A 22,230-nucleotide genomic window follows, 5' to 3' on the forward strand; every position below is an offset into this window, starting at 1 on the left:
ACTGTACTCTCTTCTCTGGCCTGCTATATTGTACAGGCTATGGATTTTGGGCAAAGGAACCGAATAATGACCTCCATAGCCACACTTCCAACTCCCTCTGCTAATAAGAGATATTGTGGAAGGGGCCTTTTTGTGAGTCATTTGTCTGAGAAAAACAGTTCTGATTTTTGGATTTGTATCCACATACTAGTTTGAATTCTTCAGTCAGTATGGAACACTGACTTTTGGAGTAATTAAAGGATGCACAAAAGTTTCCGTAGATTGGCTCCTCTTTCTTAGTAAGACAATGTTCCAGAAAGGGAATGTCTGCAAAGAGAACACACTTTAACCCTAAAGAAATTTCTAAAGATTTGAATGCTATTCTTAGATCTTGCAGAGTATTAGAAAGTTCTAAGTACTCCCTTTGACCAACTAAAGCACAGGAATCTCTTTCCTAACTGAAGCTGAAGTAGGATCTTAGCTCTGCCTCCTATTAAAAAAAGGTCTGTGGCAGAACACTGCCATGAAAACACTTAGTTTTTGCCTTTTTCCTCATAGAATAAAGCTTACTTCTGGGAAAGAAAGGAAAATAGTCAGCAAAAGCCAAGTGAGTTGTTGTGTATTTGTTTTCTATTTGTATTCAGATCCATTAGTGCATTTAGAAGCAACTTTGCCATTGGTTTTCTGAAGTGAAAAGAGTAGGAGAGTAACATACAGCAATTGGTCCATAGTGGAACTATTTTGAGCTCCATGGGAATTGTACAGCAGATTAACTGAGAGTAACTGGTCAGTCAACTGTCACTATACTTGGCAATTATTAAATTTTAATATTGACCATGTTAGTCCTGTTTGGCAACAGATTCAATTTTGCAATGGTAGAGGGAAAGTGTTGTTGTTTACTTCTGAGTATAGCATAAAAGGAATGTATTATAGTAAAAAAAACAAAACAAAAAACCTTGTTTATAAGATACAGCTCTAAAAACTGAAAGTAAGTATTAAAAGTTCATGTTCTACACAGTTCTTTAAATTGTTTTGAAAGATGAGTTATCAGAGCCAGGAAAAGATTTTTGGAAAATCAAACTCTTCTCATGGTGTCTTAGATAAATATGCAATGCTTGCTTGCTTTTTAGTGTATGGAAAGTTACAAAAGAACATTGTCTTATACAGAAATAGGATTTTTTTTTAAAATGTCATTGTTTACATACCAGGCCATCCTAATTTTTATATATATTTAAAATACATTTTTTAAGAAGGATAGTTTAAGTTATTCACCATCTGACTATTGTAAAGATGGTCAGATTTTCAACCTAAAATAGTTCATGAAACTAGGCAAACCTTGTATATTCTCCACATCTATGGTCATATCATACATTATGAAATATGTATACAAAATACATTACAATGAAAGTATACATTATTTGCATGGGCAAAGCTATCTCAAATTTAGCTATTGTGCATCAGATTCACACTTATATCCTTAGCAAATGAAGTCCATAGACTTATGTAGTACAAGAGTATTTTAAAAATATGTTTAAGATACTGATAGGAATGTGAACAAAACAGAAAAGGAGAACTGATTTCTTCAGTATGGATCAACCAATGCTTCACATAAAAAGCAAATCTTTTAAAGCTTCCATTCAGAGATTTAAGAGCTGCTAGCAGAAAAGAGTGGAGTTATAAAATATCAGTCTTGACAGAGTTTCAGTCCCTGAGACAGCTAAAACAAAGCCAATCATCAGAAGCTAGCACAGAACATGGCTTCAGTTCTTATCTGATCATTGTTAATTGATGTTCAAAGCACAAACTTATCTTGAGGGGTCTGACAAGAGTTTAATACCATAGATCTATAAAACTTCATTTACTCCTCCCTCAAGTGCTATATGGATAGAACAGTTAAAATCTTGCTTTTTCTAAAACTAGGTATTGTATTGTTCTACATGAACTAAAAGCTACTTCTTTTGTATATACAGTAATGAAAGTAAATGGTGTTCAAAGATTGAAGTCTTGATTACCTGGACAACTTTTAAATTAAAAAATACAGGTTTCATCATTTTTATTAAAGACATTTACTTACACTGTGTAAAAAAAAAAAAAAATGCTAACATACATAAAAGTTCTGACCAAGAAGAGATAAGGAATGAGTGTCTCACCCTTCACAACATTACAATACAAATTCAAAATGATACAATTTAAATTGGCTTAATCTTGAAATGTAATCCAATAAGACTGAAGACTAGACACTTAAGGTCCTGGACCAGATAGTAAAACACTCGTAACCCTTCCGGATCCCTAAAGGAAAACAAACAAAACCAAAACATTAGTTAGCAAACTTTTAAGAGGAGTTTTTGAAAGTAAACACTTTACAAAAAAGCCCCAGTGCCAAGATTGTTCTATTCTATTTCTTTAGAGACTGACTTAAAATGCCATGATTCAATCTGGTACAATGGTGGACTGCGGTAAATTGATAAATGTTACATACTTAGACTGAAGGACATATACTGTAAATCTGGTCCACATTCGCTACTTTACTTTTAAGATGTACAATCTTTGTTGCATATATTAGTGTAATATTGTCACTAAGACTTCTAAGAACATGTGTTACAGCATCTTTTCAGTTTAGTTTAGGGGTGAAATGGTCCTGTTGAAGTAAATGGGAGTTTTGTCAGACTTAATGGGGTGAGGATTTCACTGTAAAGAGTTTATAAATTCTTGCTTCTGATTCTGTTAATATATTTTGGGAGTTTTGTGCACAGATAATTATTTTACAATTCACTGAGGTAATGTGAAATACTTTACAGGTCATTTTCCTACATTACAAAAGAATGAGGTTCTGCAGTATAATTAGAGGATCCTCCAAAAAAAGCGTTGAGACAACAAAAGATTATCATCATTCAAAAATATGTATTGTATGCACCCAATATAGATTTTTAAATTGGTTGTAGTTATAATAGAGATTCCTCATCAATGACACTATTTTGGCAAAACAAGAATTATTCTGCACAGACTTACGTACTTGGATTGATTTACATCAATAAGTGATCCGATTTTTGATGTGGTAAAAGAGATGTGTTCATCACCGATTACAATTTCAAGCTCCTAGAAAATAATTTAAAAAAATCAGTCCAATAGCAAAACTGCTTGAACATTGTGCTGGTTTATAGGAACAGCCTAAGCAGTGAGATAAAATGGTTTTACATTTAAAAACAACAAATCTCCTTACATATGACAAACACCCAGGCACTGACACTTTCAGAGTAGACTGCTCTACTACTGTATATAAATTTTAAGTTTCACCTATTAACAGATCTGTTAAAAAGAAGGGTGCCAGTGGACTTTTCAGTTTACAAGCAAAAATGTTTTATACACCATTACACTTACGACACGCAACCAAGTCCAAATTAAAGTAATTTTAATAATGCAAGTGAAAAAGCTCATAAATACTAACCTGCCGACCAACTCTGTCAGGTGGAGGCCATAAGGCATCGTCTTCTTTTGTGATTTCACTGTCATCAATTATTCTCTTCAGTTCCTCCATCACACTCTTGTGTACATAGGCCTACAAGCAATATTTAAACATGTCTTAATATATACCAGTGAGCTGATGAATAAGCACAGAAAAGTACTTAATATTTGAAAGTTGATATTTTAAAGACATTTTTAAAGTATTTCAGGCCCCTGAATCTCTGAATGAGAACACATACCTTTGAGGATTTTCAATAATCATATCCATACAGCTAACAAGATGATGAACTATCAACTCTCAGAAGTAGTTAGAGAAACTGTCAGTTCAGCTCTCCATATTACAAATATACATGACCATAAATCCCAGTCCTGAAAAACCTCATTCAGTTGAGTAGCCCTTATTTGGACATGAAATCAATTGGAATACACACAGAGGTAAGGAGTATTCAGGCATGTAAGGGTTTGCAGAAGGAGGCTATTATTTCTACTCCAAAAATTGGGTATAGGAAAGTTGTCATGTCTAATCTATTTAGGAATGTTATTCATTCTTATAATAGCTAGGATTGACAGAGCACAAATGATCCAGTGTTCTATGTATAGCACTGGAATCAGATGAGCATATTAGTTCCTCAGAGAATCTTCTCAGCGACACTAGACCATTTTGTCTGATTTATTTAAATCCAAAAACCTATTCGCAAGGACTACCAATAGAATTATATTTTAATTATTATATTGATTATTTCCTCTTAATTAAGCCAACCTATTCTCAAGATCAGTATTTTCTTACCAGTCATTCATATGACTACAATTGCAATATATTTTTAACCTTCTTGTAGGTTATAGAAAGCATTAACAAAACAGAATTTGTTCAAATGTTATGGATGTTACCACTCTAGGAGTAGTAAACACACAGATTAAATAGCTGATACCAAGGATTTATTCATGCTGGTCAATTCTTTTAGTCATTAAGAACTAAAAATCCCTAATCACCCCTTCTGGAAGGGACCCAAATTAGGAAGTTCTAGGCTCAGGGGGAAGAGAAATGTTTGGAAGTGGTGACTATGGCATGTTCCCTGCTCCGATCCAATGTTCACTAGAGTGTATCCCTAAACAAGATTAAAAAATTATTCTTCATTATTGTTAGATTAGATGTGACAACTTTTCTATACCCCAAAAACATTGCAATACCATTTATGCCAGATAAGACTAATTCCTAAAGTAAATGAGAACACAGGGAGAAAGTGGCATCAGAAAAGGAAACAAGACAAAGCACTGGATTGGGATTCAGGTAACAAGGATTTAATGCATTGCTTTGGCAAAACAGTGTTACCTAATCCAGTGCCCAAAGTCATCTGGAAACTTCCTAGTGACTACAATGGGCTTTGGATGAGGCCTGTAATTTTTCTGCCTCTGTTCCCCATATGTAAAGTGGTGATAACCTCTCATAGGAATAGTAAGTGAATGAATTTTTTAAATTAATTAATGTTTGAAAGGTGATTAGACATTATGGTGATAGAGCCAGGGAGTATCTAGATAGGTAACTATTGCTAGAAAACAGTTTAAAAGGAATGCTCACTTTTATTAAGTGTTAAAAGCCAATTATATAAATTAATGAAAACCATTTATTTGGTTCAGCTTTATTTGCATAGCATTCAAAGCTATTTTTTACTAAAACACATAAATAGCCTACCTCTTTTCTGATCATTACATCATTTTTGTAATTGCTGTTGTTGGCATATCTCAATTTTCCTGTTAAAATAAAGATTAATTTTAGATTCAAACTACAATAGACAAAGTACTGCAATGGTCAATATTTAATTACTTTAAAATCTAATAAAATAATGAAACAAACGTATGTTTGTGCAGAAAGCCATACAAAAGGAAAAAGAGAACTGCTGTTAGTTGCATTAAGTAGGTTGAGTCAGCCTTTTATCTTTCTGATGCTTAAAGTAGACAACACCTCTACAAATTGAGATCCTATTATAGAATGGTAAAAGTTGTATTTTTGGTACTTGTATGGTAGTAATTTTATAAAATTGCTAATACTTCCTAATTAAACAGCTATAAAAATAAACCAATTGAATTGTTGCATAAAGGTTTCCTCCAATGCCCTTTTCTAAAATTTCTATTTTATCCCCCTGCCCTGTTGTGGGGATGATTATTAAATGTTGGCCTGGCTGCCATCTCCCCAACTCAAAGGGTGCTATATTTTGATTCTGGATCATTTGAAAGTCATTTTGGGATCCTGTATATGAAAGCAGCTACATACATGTAGACTATCTTTTGTTCCTGAAGTTTTTCAACCAAGTGACTCGGTTTATTCTACAGCAGTGTTTCTCAATAGGTACATGAACCCTAGGGTTTCACTGAGGTCTTCCAGGGGGATACTCAACTCATCTAGATCAGTGTTTCTCAGTGTGGGGGTTGCAGCCCTCATGGGGGGTCACAGGACAGGTTTAGGGGGATTGCAAGTGTGGGGCAACTGCCTGGGGCGCCACACCACAGGGGGCACCACAAAGCTAAGTTACTTGCTTCAGCCCCACTGCCTAGGGCTTGGGCTTCACACAAGGCTCACAAGTGAAAAACAGGCTTATGTATCACACTGAAATGATAGTATAAAATTTATCTTCCAATGGATATTATATGAGAAAAATGAGGGGAAAAAAGCAATTTTCAGTGATAGTGTGCTGTGACACTGATATTTTTATGTTTCATTTTGTACACAAGTAGTTTTTAAGTGAGGTGAAACTTGGGGTATATACAACAAATCAGACTCTTGAAAGGGGTACAACAATCTGGAAAGGTTCTGGACCACTGTTCTAGAGTTCATGCAAGTGGACCCATTCATAAGATAGCTATTGGCCAAATGTTTATCTATAGGAGTGTTGCAGCTGCACAAGACCTCCAAGTCTCTACTTCATTGAATGGAAAGGGCTGTAACTAACAATTACAGCCTCAAAGTGGGCAGTCCTGGACAGGGAAGGGATGTAGCCAGGATATCCAGGAACATGCAGATTCAGGATATCTCCAGGAAGCCTATGCTCCTATTGGGTTCCATAAGAGCCCCATCTATGCTCTAAAGCTGCCCTTACCTTGTCAGGTGCAGCTGTCTCAGTAGATTCATATTGTATGCAATTTAGTACTTCCTGTGGCAGCAGAACCCAGTAAGAGAAATCAAATAATCCGTGTATTAGACTTTTACTAAGAAATTAAATCTGTTGATAAATCAATTTTTAGCAGGCTATTACTGATGCATAAAGCAGTGGAAGGCAAGAGTTGTAAATGTTTAAATAGGTGCAAGGTGTGTAATTTGTATTTTTTATTATTTCAAAACTATGCAACTGATTAGAGGGCTTGCACTGTGGTTATACTGAGAAATATGGTGATTAACTGCACTAGTTATTTAACTTTAATTACAACATCTGAATTGACTATCAAAAAAACAGATCCTGACAAACACTTTGACAACATTTAGCCATAGAAATCAGATTCTATCTATTATTTTAAGGAATGTCACCTTGTGAAAATAAATATCACTTCTGAATTTTTAGAAGTTTTTTATTATTTTGTATTAGAATAGTATCTATAGGTCCCAGCCATGACTGGCACCCAAATGTACCACGTGCAATTTAGAACCTCCTGGACATAGTACATACAGAGTAACAATCAGTACTTAGAGTTGAAAACCCTCCAAACAGTCAAAGGAGGGAGAAAAGGCGGTATTCTCTCTGTGTTACTGATGGGGAATGGAGGCACAGGAAGGTAAAGTGACTTGCTTGAGGTCACATTGGAGGATTCTGTGGCAGTGCCAGGCATTGAATCCAGATTTCCTAAATCCAGTCCAGTACCTTAGGCTGTTTATATCCTGTATTTGACAGCACTCCCTACATGGCCCTTTTCATCACTTTCCCCTGGATAGTCACTTTCCCCAGTTTGTGAGGGTTTTTCACAAAGCAGCAAGGAAAGAGAAAAAATCTTTAAAAAAGAAACGGTACTAGTGAAAACACAGCAACTGGCAGGGATCCTGGGAGCAGCTTTGTGCCCGAAACGACTTTTTAATTCATGTTTAACATTGTCGGAGCTTCAAGCTGGTGACCGTCTAAGGACGAAGCGAGCTGGACAACTAGGGACTCGGCGGCCGGTTACTGTCCGAGCAGCGCCAGCGAAACCTGCTTTTCGGGTCCGTGCGCGCCCTTCTAAACGTCCCATATACGAAGCGACGGCAGCTCCTCCCGCCCACCCGAGCCTTCCCGTTCCCGGATCCCGCCCCACAGGCCTCCCGTTCCGTCAGCCAGTGGGCCACGACGAGCCCAGCACCAGCAGCCATGTGCCACCCCCACCCGGGCCCTTTGCCATTCCGCCAGACCCGGGCCCAGGCCCTCACCGTCCGGCCGGAACTCGAACTCCAGGAACTCGTGGCCGAACTTGCCCTTGTGCCCCACATAATAGCGCAGGTAGAAATCGCTCGCCATGGCCCCCGACTCCGCCCCTCTCTCTGACCGCCGAGAGACCGGCGTGCACCGCGCCTCCAGAGTCAGACCGGGACGGGAGACAGGCTGCACGGCAACGACCACCACTACGCAGCGGCGGGAGCAGAGGGCCAACGACTCCTCAGGGCAAGGCGCAAAGGAAATGCTGGCGGCTGGCGCACAGCGTATACGTCACGTCCGCTCATGCGCGGACCGCTGATGAACTTAGCTCCCCCCTCCCCCGTAATTCACGCAAAAGCAACGTCCTCCAAATGAATGCCACAGACACAGGGGACCGGTCTAGAGACCGGTTACTGCGCTGCGGAAGGGACGGGACTCCGGATCGGGGGGAAGGGAAACCAGCGGAGGCGCAGCTACTTGTGCCGGGAACGCGCATGACAGTGACGGCGCTTGCTGTCGGCGGAAGGGAAACGACGAACGCGCCGATGATGCGAATCGGTCCCCGAAGAAGTCAGTAAAACACTCCCAGGCTGTTTTGTTCTGTCTGCGTTTGCGTGTTGTTTGTGACCCGCAGAATCGTGGGGCCAAATCCGGAGCCGAGGAGGAATTTTATCTATGTAACAACTGGGCAGGCGTCTCAGGATTTGATCCCCACGTGTTAGGAGTAAACCATCGATTCCTAGAGCCACTAGATCCTCCATATCGCAGGGAGTAATTCTTTATGTTCTCCATGGGTGGGTTCAGCATATGCCTAATGGAGCTGCTCACTTTATTACGATGAAGATAAAATATTTGCTACAAGTTCCATGAGTTAAAGTACAGACAAAAATAAAGGCCGCTTTCTTCACTTTGAGCCTCGTTACAGAATTGTTACACCCCTGACGAAGTACATTGGCAGCCTTGTTATAGGTGTGAGACCTCACTTTCCTAATGCATTCCCTTCAAATGAGGCTGTAGTTCATTTGATAATGAAGTGGTGCTGGCTGGTAGGATGTAAAATGAGAATGTTTCTATTTGAACTTTTTCTCGCTGTCTGTCATGCTAGGCTCTCGAGAGTATTGTATGCAGGCATTTGTTTAAATCATGCAGCCTGCAATATCACGACCGCTCAATTACTATTTCTGTACAGCACTGCTTAATGAAAAGGTTGCCTGTTGACAAGCATCCGTTCTCTCCTCCTTGAAAGTGAAGGTTTTCCGGCTGCAAGGGAGGATTAGTTCTGCTTTGGAGGGAGTTCTGCCAAGTGCTTTAATTTCTGACGTATAAAGGCAAAAATCAGACGGTGCATGTTGCTCTCTAGATGTCTTCTGGCTATGAAAATGGCCTGCACTTTACTAAACTCCTCAGTTTAACCCTGCACCTTTTCCTGCAAAGCCACAATGCTTATTTCCTCTAGCATTATAAACTGCTGCCTGACTAGGCCGTGGGCAGACATAATCTCTTCCACTGAGGTTTACACAGCCCAACTCGCTCGCCACCTGCTGGATAGACACCTCCTATACTAAGGGAGTGGACCCTCCAACAGGCAGGTGGTATCCACTTCGCACGGAGACGTGCCTGAGGCCTCTCTTGAAATCCGGCCTGTTAAAGTTCAGTGAGTTACCACCACTCATAGCCTGGATTCCCGACGTGGAACGCTCCACTCGAACTTCTGCCGGCACCTATCCCACCCTCCATGTCCTTGGTAATGGCATCTTCCACGCATGCTCACTCGCGGCGCGACAGCGAGCTAACTAACTGGTCTGGCGGGCGACAATGGGCTGGTGAGCGACAGTCTCACTGACCAATAGGAAAGGAAATGTGGCGGGGGGGGGCGGGGAGAAGAGTAGGAAGAGTCCAGCGCGGGATCGGTAGCAGGGGTCAGTAAACCAGCCCGAATGCTGCGATATGGGAGGTGGGGCTGCTGCGACCTTGAGCCCCGTCTCTATCCTAGCTTCTTCGCGCCTCTTTGAGCTACATGAGGCGCCCCGCGTTCCTCACCCCACGGTTTCCCTTCCCCAGCCGTCTCCTTCACTGTTAGACTAGCTGGATTTAACCGTCATAGAGCGGCCATATACGTCATCACGCAGCTGTGTGTTGATTGGTTGGGGAGGCAGTCGGGCTGGTCAGTGGGGTCAGGTCTTTTACAGGCAGTTATTCTTTCCAACCGTCTGCGCGCGCGCGGGGTTCGCTGCTGTGCCTCCCTGGGGCCGGGCTAGCCTCGGAGGGTCTCGCTAGGGAGGGGGTGACGACCGTTGCGAGCCGGTAACGGCTTCTGAGCCGCCGCTATGTCCGGCAAGAGTAAGCCTGTGTCCAGCTGCAGCTGCCCCGAGCTGGCGGCGGCGGCGGGGCAGCGGGTCGGAGCGGGCGGCCGAGGTGCTCCGGCCCAACTGCCTCAGGAGGAGTCTGAGGAGGAAGGAAGGGGCTGCGGGGCAAACCCCAACCTGGGGGACCCTGTCATCGTCAAGTCCCCCAGTGACCCCAAACAGTACAGGTGAGGGGGAGGGGCCCAGTGTGGGGGAAGGGGGGGAAGACACCCCACCCCCAGCAGCCTGGGAATGGTGCAGAGGGGCTAGGAGCTTCCCCTCCTTATAGTAACCCTGGAAGAAGAAAGAAACTAAAGCAAACTGAATCCCCTCCCCCACGCACTTCTAGGTGCTTCCATGTCAACGGCAGCAGGTGAATTCAGGGCTGAATGAATCATTTAAAAGCAGAGCATGGTCCAGGGGTGGTGCCAGGCGCTTTATTCCTTTGTGGCCCTGCCCTCTCGTAGTCTGACTGTTTGCACTGGGAGTGAGGAAGCAGAGCAGTTCATCATAAGGAATTTAACCTTTTCAAACCCAACCTCTCCCCCAGCCTTCTCCTCAGTGCTTTGTCTCATGGTCATAGAGCACCAGCGGTGTCCGCTGAGAATATGAAGAAATGTTAACTCTGTTGTATGGGAGTTATACAGCATGCAGGGGCTTGTTTCCTTCAGTCAGGGTTATTGATTTTTTTACATCAGGCAAGTTGCTTCTAACTTGAAATTTTGAGCCCTGATAATTGCCATGCAATTATATTTGCAGTCCTTGCTAGCAGCTGCAGAGTAATGTGCTTGTCTGCTGATAGAAGAATTTGATAATTTTTTTTCTGTCTTTACATTAGCTAGCCAAAGCTAACTTTGGCAAACAGGACCTGATCTACAATACAGAGTTAGGTCACTGTAAATCGCCTTGTGTCAACCTATTTGTGCATGTCTATACTCAAATTTGTCTTTGACAGACATAAGCACTTCATTGTTGCAGTGCAGCAAAACCTTAAGCTGAACAGCAGAGAGAAATGACTGATCTACTGAGTGTGAATGTAGATGCTGCATGATGTGTGTTGATCCTAACAGTCCTCCAGCAGCTATCCCATAATGCCCAATTTGCTGAAATAGTCACTGCACGTGTAACAACTGTAAATTACACTGTCCAGGGGTCACAAAGTCTGAAAGCCACACCTCCTTTAAAGTCCCCTATGTATTTTTGAAATGCCTTTTGCTGATTGCCCATCTTGGTGAACATACTTAGGAACTCTCCCTTATGTGCAACTAGCCAGCCAACCAGACTGGCTCCACACACCAGATATGCTTCTGCCTGGAGTATATAAGAGCTGTCGGATCTCTTGGGATTATGGGGAGAAAAGGCCATGCAAGCACAGCTGTGGACCGGCTGTAGAAACAGTGACATCTATGAGCAGATTGCCCCAGGGGAAGCAGGCAAAGAAATACCATGGATCAGCTGTAGTGCTGCCTGAAAGTGAAGGAACTGCAGCAGACATACTAAGAGGCAAGGGAGGCCAATAGTCAATTAGGTGGTGAATTGCTGACCTGCTGCTTTTACAATGAGCTGTATGCCGTGTTTGGCAGAGACCCCACCAGCACTCCTCAAATCACTGTGGTTACCTTGGAGGAGCCTGAAACGTAGATCTCTGCCATGAACAGGAGGGAGGAGGAGAGGAGAGAGGTGGCAAGGGGAATCCAGCCATACAGCAAATCAAGACCTCTCAGACTCCACCACAGTCTAGTCAATCCTGGCAGCCAAATGTGGATGAACCCAATGAAGGGGAAAGAGATCTTGAGTAAGAGTGTGCATGCCTTTTTCCTTGCAGTATTAAGATGTCTCCTGGCCCATCCTCAACAAGATGCTGATATCAACTTTTGTTCTACTAGTAGAGAGATGTGGTATCTGTTTTTTCATTCCCCTGTTGGATTAAACTTGGGATGGGAGAGGGCCATTCAGAGCAGTTTGTTTATGTACAGAAGGATATCCCTTGTATCCTGCTGAGAGATCTCAGTGAAACTTTCATGGTGATACTCTGCAATCCTCTCCTGAAGGTTTCTAAGGATGGCTGCCTCATTTCTTCTGCAGAAGACGCTTTCTCATACCACACTGTGATGAGTTCAGCTGGCACCATTGCACTAAGCAGGCTAGTGGCATATTGGTCATGGTGGCCTCAGGATGCCAGGAGCAGCTATGCTATCTGTGGCTTCGTTACTCTCAGGAGTGAGATGTCAGCTAAAACCACCATCGCCTATGGAAAATAGTGGCAGTATTGAGTGCCATTGCTCCATGTGTCTACAGTAGAATAGGGACCGAAATTTGATTGTTTCATGCAACCGGAATTCCTCCCCTGCCCCTGGCGGGACCCATACTCACCATGGCTGGGGCTGGAGAGTGGTGCTGTGCAGAGGCACTTCAAAGCCGAAGGGTTAATAAGTCTTATTAAAAGTTTTAATGGGAATACGGGAAGGGAGTTTTGAAACTTATTCCCTTTGTTTTGACTATAAATCCTATGATGCACCTGATTGTTTTTATCAGCAACTGCTATTGTGGGCTTAAGGGGTGCCCCCTGCACACCCTAGAACACCTGACTTGATGAGGAGAATGAAGAGGACTAGTTCAGAAGATCTTGCAAGCATTGCTGCTTCAGACCATGAACAAAGGTCCTGGAAGGCAAGCATGACATGGGTATGGAAATGAAAAAGCAGAGAGGGGAAAGGCCTACGCGTCCCAGCAGGCAGAGGAGAGGGAGGTGCACTAGGACATAATGGGGCTTCTCAGGCAGCAAACTCAAATGCTGCAGATGCTGGTTGACCTACAGGCCTCAAAATCCCTGATTCCCCACCTTTTACAATCCTTAGAGATCTCCACAGTGTCAGTCTTGACACCCACAGCATATTATGTGGCATCATGAGCAGCATCCTAACCCCTATCATTGCACGCTGGGGAACAGCAAGGAAAACCATAGCTTAACATTCACCAACAGGGGTTGATATAGGTATAGCTACAAGGGACAACATTTGTGCACTGAAATGGACAGAAATGTTTGCTGCCTTTCCAATTCTAAAAGTTTAGTTCAAAGTTTGTATTGCATTGCCTGCTGTTTTTTGCACATTGCTTTTCTGCACTGTTTTTGTCGCTCATATTTTTTAAATCATTATTAGTTCACAATACATTTCAGAATGCACTGAATCCTCAAAGCACACAGTACTTGTAAATGTACAGTGCTATAGAACTCAGAGGTTCTGGAAAGCCAATCATATTTACAAATGTATAGGAAGCACCAGATAATTCACAGCTTCAGTAAAGCAGTCTAATGTTTGTAAATATGTAGAAAGCACTATACATTTCCCAAGAGCGCCCAAAGCTTCAGGGCCACAGAACAGTTCACTACAGAGCACTACTGTGGCTGAGCGTTAAGTGCTCTTTTAAAGCGTCATTCAACTGTATATTTCATGTTGAGCCTTGTGCCTGCCTGTTCAATGTCTGCTCTCACTCTGCCCTCTACCCTGGCAGCAGCTTTTACCCCTTTGCCTCACAAACAGCATGTAGGACACAACAGGTAGCTATAACCAGTGGGATATTTTTCTCACTGAGATCCAATCCAGTGAGTAAACACCACCAGTGTCCTTTCACTTTACCAACAGCACATTCAACTGTCATTCTACACCTGTTGAGTCTCTTTGTTGCTGTTGAAGTGGTCAATATATGGTTTTGTGAGCCATGGGAGCAAGGGGTGAGCTGGATCCCACAGATTCACCACTGCATTTCAATAGTGCCAGTGGTAATCCACCAGGTGGGAAAGAATGTTCCTGCTTGCAGCTTCCTGAACAGTGCTTTGTTCTTAAAGACGTAGGTGTCTGGCATCTTCCCTGACCAGCACATATTGATCTCAGTGAAGCATCCCTGGTGATCCTCCAATGCTTGGATAACCATAGAAAAGTAGCCCTTTCTGTTGATGTACCCTGTGGCAAGGTGTGTGGGGGGGGCAAAATAGGGATTTACATGCTATCTATCACCCCACCACAATTCAGGAACTCCATTATTGCAAAACCATCCACTATGTCCTGTACATTTCCTGAGGCATGGTCCTTTGTAGCAGATGATTAATGGCCCTACATGCTGGAATGAATATGGCCCCCACTGTGGATTTTCCACTCCAAAAAGATTTTCCACTGACGGGTAGCGATCCAGTGTTGCAAGCTTCCAGAGTACAATTGCCACTGCTTCTCTGCTGTCAATGCAGCTCTCATTCTGGTGCCACTGCACTGGAGGGCTGGAATAAGCTTAGCACACATCCAGAAATGTGGTTTTTTGCATCTGAAAGTTCTGCAGCCACTGCTCATTGCCCCAATCCTGCAATGTGATTCAGTTTCACCAGTCAGTGCTCATTTCTCAGGCTCAGAATGGCACGTCACAGTCTGCACTGCAGCTGCTTTGTGAATGTCATCAGCAACCTTGAATTGTTTTTTGCTACGTCACTTAGCAAACTATCCTTCAAGTAATTGTCATAGCCCTCATTATGGTATTTCCTGCAGCTATACAAATATAGTAGAATTCTGCATCCTCTGTTTGCAATGTTCATGACAATCGTACAGAGTTCTGCAGACTCTGTGCTTTTGCTAGAGATGGCAGAGAGCAAAAAGTGCTGCATGGGTTTTGTGAGTTTTTTCAAAAAGGCACAAAAATGATGGGATATGGATTGCATTTATGGAATGGAGAAAGTTGCATGCTGGGAATTTGACCTGTAACTCTCAGAGATCCTCAGCCAACTCATTTCTATTCCGCAACACCTTGCAAAAAGTTCCCAAAAGACTTCACGATGGTGCCTGGCACAGTGTAATATGTATCTGTGGTTCCCTGCACTTTGCATCATCACAAACACTCCTGGTGAGTATGGAAAACGCTGATGCGAGCAGCCGAGCACACACGTGCCCTAATGATTAAGGTTAATATTTTAGTAGAAGTCACGGACAGGTCATGGGCAATACACAAAAATTCATGGAAGCCCGTGACCTGTGTGACTTTTACTAAAAATAATGGCGGGTGGTAGGGAGGCTGGCTGGGCATTACTAAAGCCTGGGGTGGGGGGAGAGAGCTCTAGCTCTAGTCCAAGAGCATGGACAGGGTCACGGACACTCATAGACAAATGCAGGAGACTGATCGCAGCACCACGCATGAGATGCTGCACCTCCTGCGAGACCAGTCAGACATGCTCCGGTGTCTTGACCTTCAGGAGCGGGAGCAGGACAGAGTCCCGCTGCATCCCCTCCACAATGCTCCTGAAACGAGGGCTCCGCCTCCCTCCACCTCCTGCCCCTCCCCCCCCACCACGAGGTCTCGGAGGAGATTGTCCAGGTTGCAGTATGTGCTCTCCTCCACCACAGCAAGCCACCACTCTACCCCTGGAGACAGTGAATGAACCCTCACCCACCCCCTGTTCCTCCATGACATGAATGTTAAAAAATAAAGTTTTGCATCATTCAAAAACGTTTTTTTATTATATATGCTATTGATCAGGAGGGATTTGTTGGGCACAGATATAAAAAGGGACTGGGGGGGCGGGATCGTCAAAGGCAAACAACATACTTGAGCAGAAATCACTATTGCATCTCATTGCAGAACCTGGGTTTCAAAGCTTCCCTAATGTAAAGCACTCCGCGGTTAGCTCTCCGTGTAGTGCTAGAATCGGGCTGATCATAATTGGTGGCCAGTCTTTCTGCCTCCGCAGCCCAACCCTGGGGGAACCTTTCCCCCTTCGCTTCACACACATTATGAAGAACACAGCAAGCAGATATCACAGAAGGGAGGTGCTTCTCACTCATGTCCAGCCTAGTCAGGAGACTCCTCCATCTACCCTTTAAACGCCCAAAGGCACATTCTACAACCATTCTGCAACTGCTTAACCTCTTATTAAAACACTCCTTGTCACTGTCAAGGTGGCTGGTGTAGGGCTTCATTAGCCAAGGGAGCAAGGGGTAAGCAGGATCCCCCAGGATCACTATGGGCATTTCCACACTCCTGATGTCAATTTTTTGGTCAGGGAAGAAAGTGCCCACCTGCATCTTACAGAACAGTCCTGAGTTACGAAATATACGAGCATCATGCACCTTCCCAGACTATCCCACATTGATGTCTGTGAAATGACCCCTGTGATCCATGAGCCCCTGCAGTATCATAGAAAAGTACCCATTGCGGTTTATGTACTCGATTGTGAGGTGTACAGGTGCTAAGATAGGGATGTGCATCCCATCAATGGCCCCCCTGCAGTTTGGGAAGCCCATTGTGGCAAACCCCTCCACTATGTCCTGCACATTTCCCAAAGTCACTAGCCTTTGTAGCAGAACTCTATTGATGGCACTGCACACTTGAATCACCGCAGCTCCCACTGTAGATTTAACAACTCCAAATTGATTCCCAACCAAGAGGTAACAGTCGGGGGTTGCCAGCTTCCAGAGAGCAATGGCGACTCTCTTTTCCACCGTCATGGCTTATCTCAAGCGAGTGTTCACGCACTTCAGGGATGGTGAGAGCTCTGAGCACAGCCAGAGGAAAGTTGCCTTTTTCATACAAAAGTTTTGCAGCCACTGATCATCATCCCACAGCTGCATAACTATGCGGTCCCACCATTCTGTGCTTGTTTTCCTGCACCAGAACCTGCGGTCCACGGACTGCAGATGAAACGTTACAGCCTGCAGCAATCGGGAATTGTTCTGCTCAATTGCCTGTAGCATGGCTGCCACGATGGCATAGGTGTAGTACCTGCTTCGCCTTCTTGCTCTATTTCTAAAGTACTCCATGATAAGCCATGTTGTAATTGTCATGATCAGAATTACAGTGCAGAGCTTAGCTGTCTCCATGTCTCTGCAGCAATGGCGATTGTGGGGAGTAATAAATTGGTGCGAAAATCCTTTTCCTGTTTGTTTGGGGGTGGGGGAGGGAGGGGGAAAGGGTAGTGGAAGCAGCATTGCATCCTGGGACGAGGACACACTTCCAAACAGCCACTGTGGCTAGTTGCACTGTGGGATAGCTACCCACATTGCACTGTTTTGTATTTCGAATTAAGGTTGGCCAGTGTGGACGCAAGAGACCAGCACAAACAACGTAGTGTGGACAGTCTGCTGCAATTTCTATAAATCGGTTTCTGAAAGTTGAATTAAACTAATTCGAATTAGCGCTGCAGTGTAGACATGGCCTTATAAGTGTTCAGATATCTGCATCTAACTAGTGCTATCTAGTTTTAGTTGGCTAGCTATCCTAGTTTTACTTGGCTAGGAGATTTAATCCCAGCCTGTTGGCCGATGACTTGGCTCATTTACATATGCCTTTTCACCTCTCATCGGGACTAAAGCAATGTAGTATAGCTGGGCATGAAGCCTTCAGTGCTTAGAGTGCTTCTCCTTAGTGACATAGGCTATCACAAAGCACATCAAACCTGTCCTCTGTTCTCTATGCTGGCTTCCTATAAAAAGTCAAGTTCAAGGTCTTGGTCGTTTTCATCAAGATACTCAAAGGCTTGAGTCCAGGATATCTAAAATATCACCTAGAGGTCCAAGTTGTCCAAGAAGTCAACAACTCTGCTCTTCTGGCACAATGGACCTTTCTACAAGTAAAGGAAACGCTCATCTGTGTAGGAGACAGATCTTTCTCAGGTTGGTCTGAGGCTGCGTAACAAACTCTCACAGGAACAAAGGACCATCACAAACTTCACCATTTCTCTCCTCCATGTGCATATTGCACTTCTTTGACCTTACCTTCTCTAATATAAACACATACTTGTGTGTGTATGGGGTGTGTGTGTGTGCATATATATGTCTGTATATAAATTTAAAGCAAAATACACTAAAACAAAACACCCACATATACACAGAATTCTTCCTCAGGAAGAATATGTGAGAGAGAACAAACAACATGTGATAGGTGTTAATCACATCACTCAGTTCAATATCGAAAGGTGCTCAAATACTGTAGTAATGAGCATGGTATAAGAACCTATATAATACAGAATAAAATTAAAATGTTTGGATTTCTCTTATATTTAAACAACTATGAACTGCCTGATTTTATAATGCTGCTTATTTTTTTCGAGGGGGGGAGAGGGGGAAGGATGGTAATTACAACATCTGTGTCATGCTTTTTACTCAAAATTACTGAGGTATTTTCAACCTTACCTCATTTTTGCCTATTTTTGTCTGGGAATATAATTAAATGGCAAAAATGGACTGGTTTTTTTTTTTTTTTTACTTTTCTGCTCTCAAACTACCTTTCATGTGTAGTAGATCTTCAAGAACGTCACTCTGGGGAGGGGAACACTGTTCAAAAGCCTAGAACAAGAGTGGAAAATTCAGAATTTTTCAGACCTTCTGTGAGGGGTCAGTGACTTTAGGTGGACAATTGAAGATTCAAAATTTTAACAGAATTAATTTCACAGGTATCTCAAATTACAAAATGGCTTGTGTGCACTATTGATTTCGGATGCAAATAACATGGATGGTGTTCCTTCTGAAGAGTCTTCGGGCGGGGAAGATAATGATGAGACTGAGATTGAAACCGACGAAAATGACGACTCAGGAGCAGAGATGGAAGATGACAAGGAAAATTATGAGGATGATGACAATGATGAAGATGATGAGGAGGATCCCAATAATTCTGAAGATGTAGAAATGGAAGAACTAACAGGAAAGGAGGAAGCAAAGAAGAGAAGTGGTACAGAGAAGTTGGTATGTGCTAATGCTACAGGGTGAAAGCTTGTTAAGTGGAGAACTACTGTCGTGGTCCTAAACTCAAATATTGTGGCCTGACAAACAGGCTATTCCTCCATTCCTGTTTGTCCTATCTGTCTAGTTACTTATGTGGCCCCCATCTCTGGTATCTGAGCACTTACTGCTCTCAGGGTTGAGCCTATGTTTTCATTACTTATGGATTCACTGTTAGTATTTGCAGCAGAATGAAACATTTTGACCTGTTGCATTCTTCTGTTTGTTGGGTGTAGGGTAGCTCTGTGAGATTGTTAGAACTGAAGTTCTCACCTACTAGATAAAATGACTGCTGTTTTTTTTAGAAGTGACCCCTCAGTGTCTATGTTGTGTTTATTTTGCAGTCTGCAGCTGCCCTTTGTGTTGCTGTTGGTAGTTTCTGTGACCCTGAAGATCTGCCTGGGTTGGCCCACTTACTAGAGCATAGTAGGTATCTGCTTATATTTCAGTCTTTTCTCCCAAAGTGGAAAATGTAATGACATTATTTTGGATTTATTGATTTATATAAAATATTCTAGAAGCAGAATGCCAGATGAGTGTGATATGTAGGTACCACCTCAAAGAAATTTTAATAGGGTGTTAGAGGCTAAGATGGGGAATTAATGAATTATCACAAGGAGTTCTTCCCAAGTGTAAGAGGTTGCATGAAGAATGCATGGACGTGAACGTGGGAAAAAATGGGCAAGTGAGTGATCAGGGTGAGTGATCACTGGTGTCATAAAGGTGTTTGGCGGGTGGGGGGGCGAGAGGAGGTCAACTTAATAAAAAAAATTGGAAGGTAGGGTGGAGATCAATGAAGAAAAGCCTTAAAGGTGAGGACCAAAAGCTGTGCTTGCTGTGGTAGAGACTGAAAGAGTAAAGAGTGGGTGAGGTGATTGTGACACAGAGGCTCCTAGGCAAAGGATTCCTTTTCTTTGCAAACAACTCTTACTTCAGACCTGACAAACTCAGTACACCAACGTGTGCCTTTCAGGATATTTATCCATAAAGAGTAATATCTAAGATATCTCCAAAAAGCTAGTAACTTGTCTAATTCATATAATTGCAAGATGTATGTATTGATAATATTTAAGGAATAATGAATTTATATTGAAAGTATGCTTTAGAGACTTGGAGTAAAAAATTAGTCATCAAGAGATAATATGTCTTGGGGGTGGCCCATTCAGGCAGGAGGGAGTTGTCTCCCTGCCTTGTTTAGTTGGTGATGCAGGGCAAGGCTTGATTGTTTAGCCTTGATTAATCCCAAGACTATCAATGGGAAACCATAAGAGACAGCAGCAAATGATGAAAACCTATCGAAGGTAAAAAAGGAACATTACAACAAGACAGGGATACCCTGCTCATGAATAGAAACAAAAAGTATTCTAGATTATTTTATAGTGGAGACATTTTGCGGAGCGAGTTCACATGAAAAATTGGATCCTGATTGCTGTGAAGCCAGTCAGCTCTGCAACAGAGAGCGCTTTGAGGGCAAGACTTACTTTATTAGGCAAGAAAGGTAACTATTATAAAGTGTAGGCTCAGGTTCACATTTTATTATTTTGTTTTGGGTTGTAACCATTTGTTTCCACCACTCTCTCGTTTCTAGTAGAAGCTATTCTTTCTTAACTAAACATTTTTGTTTTATTATAAGTGCTATGTGTTATACAGGAGTCGTGATTTAAGGTAAAAAAGTTAAGTGGGGTACCTTGTGTGACGCTGTGTGGAATATGAATGACCAGTCATAATATTACTGAACCAATGTTACAGATCTACAACAAATATTGTACAGGATATGCTATACAAGGTACCATTGGAAAGGTTATAATTTGCAAAGTATAATAATATTGTTTATATGGCTGTATCAGTTTTGTATTATGAGTTCTAAATATGTATGGTATATTTCTATTTCAAACTTGTGCTGTGTTTCTGGGTGACACCCCCAGATAGGATGGCAGCAGCACTAAGCCTGCTTAATGGTACATCAAGGGAACTCAAATGTACAATGATTCCAGTGAAAGGTTCATGAATTTAGGGGTGTAGGGTGGTGGCACGGTCCAGCCAGAGGTGTTGCGACCCTTCCTAGGGCCCAGGCTCTGAGGAAGGCCACAGCTCCTTTGTCTGAGGGGATAAAAGCTCTCAGCTTGTGAGTATTTGAGCCCCAGCCCCAAGCAGGGAGGGCTTTTCTAGCTGTCAGTAGCCCCCTGCCCCTCACATAGGGCAGGGCTCATACGGCGCCCATGATCCCCATCCTTCCAATAGGGAGGGCGGGTCTGTCTTTTATTGCCCCCGGCCCTCCTGCAGGGCAGGGCAGGCAAAGTATTCTTTAGGCCCCGGCTTCTCCCCTTTGGGCTGTCATTGGCTCTGAGAGTATTCTCCAAGGTTTTCTTAGTAGTGACCACTCACCTGTGCTCCCAGGGGATCTTGATCTATCCCTTTCTGGATGATTGTCTCCTCTCTTCAATGAGGCCTTCTGGGTTATCAGTACTGCAGTAGACTTGGAAATGGGTTTGCCGATCAAAGTCCAGAAATCAACCTTCACCCCTGTGCAATGCCTAGAGTTCATATGGACCGACCTTGACTTGTTACAAGCCAAAGCATTCGTGCCTCAGCACAGGTTCATCTCCTTGGTTGTGCTCATAGAGACAGTACAAAACAGTCTCCAAATATCATCCAGACACTGCCTCCAACTCCTGGGGCATATGGCGGCAGGCGCAGCGGTGATACCTCATGCCAGGTTTCACATGCGATTCTCCAAATATGGTTTTGCTCGAGCTACAGACTAAACAGAGACAGACTAGACAAATCTCTGTCAACGCCCACTATGGTAAAAAAATTCCCTGGACTGGTGGAGAAACCCAGGAACCATTTGCAAGGGGATCTCCTTTTTGCAAATTTCCCCAGAATTACTTCTCACACGAAAGCATCCCTCATAGGATAGGGTGCACATCTAAACGACCATACAACACAAGGCAAATGGTCATCCACAGAAATGTTCCTCCACATCAACTTCCTCAAACCCAGGGCGGTCAGGAATGCCTGCGCCCATTTCCTCCCGTTGGTCAAGGAAACACACATGAGAGTCTTAACAGACAACATAGTATGTATATTTTACATAAATTGTCAAGGAGGCTCCAGGTCACTCTTTTAATGCTCAGTGCAAATATCATCCTATATTTAATAATTTAATGTAAATGTAGAGACACCAATCTTCCAGAGTTCTACCAGGTGTAATTTGGGAAGCTTAGAGTATCAGGCTTCCTTTTTAAGTCAGCCAGCCATGCAACTGATGGTTGCAGAATAATGCTGAAGAGCTGCTGGAGGGCCTGAAACAGAGACTTA

General features: G+C 43.0%; 2 protein-coding genes across 3 annotated transcripts in view; one reads left to right on the forward strand and one right to left on the reverse strand.

Moving 5' to 3' along the window:
- Positions 1-2,017: 2,017 nt before the first annotated feature.
- Positions 2,018-8,098, reverse strand: MAGOH (mago homolog, exon junction complex subunit). 2 transcript variants are annotated; one of them, XM_067535487.1, is made up of 5 exons: positions 7,826-8,095; positions 5,132-5,190; positions 3,425-3,535; positions 2,993-3,075; positions 2,018-2,268 (listed from the first exon to the last, which is right to left on the reverse strand). In XM_067535487.1, exons 1-5 carry the CDS (start codon positions 7,911-7,913, stop codon positions 2,169-2,171), a joined length of 441 nt encoding a protein of 146 aa, XP_067391588.1. In that variant the 5' UTR covers positions 7,914-8,095; the 3' UTR covers positions 2,018-2,168. The 2 variants fall into 2 exon arrangements, with proteins under 2 accessions (XP_067391588.1, XP_067391589.1); XM_067535488.1 differs by lacking the exon at positions 5,132-5,190 and having other exon boundaries at positions 7,826-8,098.
- Positions 8,099-10,015: 1,917 nt separating this feature from the next.
- Positions 10,016-22,230, forward strand: part of LOC137144960 (nardilysin-like) — a 66,758-nt gene continuing 54,543 nt past the window's right edge. Inside the window, exons 1-3 of the mRNA XM_067535475.1 lie at positions 10,016-10,344; positions 18,585-18,873; positions 19,254-19,335. Of these exons, the coding sequence (XP_067391576.1) occupies positions 10,139-10,344; positions 18,585-18,873; positions 19,254-19,335 (577 nt within the window). The 5' untranslated portion in view covers positions 10,016-10,138. The remainder of the gene's footprint in view (positions 10,345-18,584; positions 18,874-19,253; positions 19,336-22,230) is intronic.

This window comes from Emydura macquarii, unplaced genomic scaffold, assembly GCF_026122565.2.
Source record: "Emydura macquarii macquarii isolate MOO-44397 ecotype Brisbane River unplaced genomic scaffold, CSIRO-AGI_Emac_v2 contig_3506, whole genome shotgun sequence".
In the NCBI taxonomy this organism is placed as follows: Eukaryota; Metazoa; Chordata; order Testudines; family Chelidae; genus Emydura; species Emydura macquarii.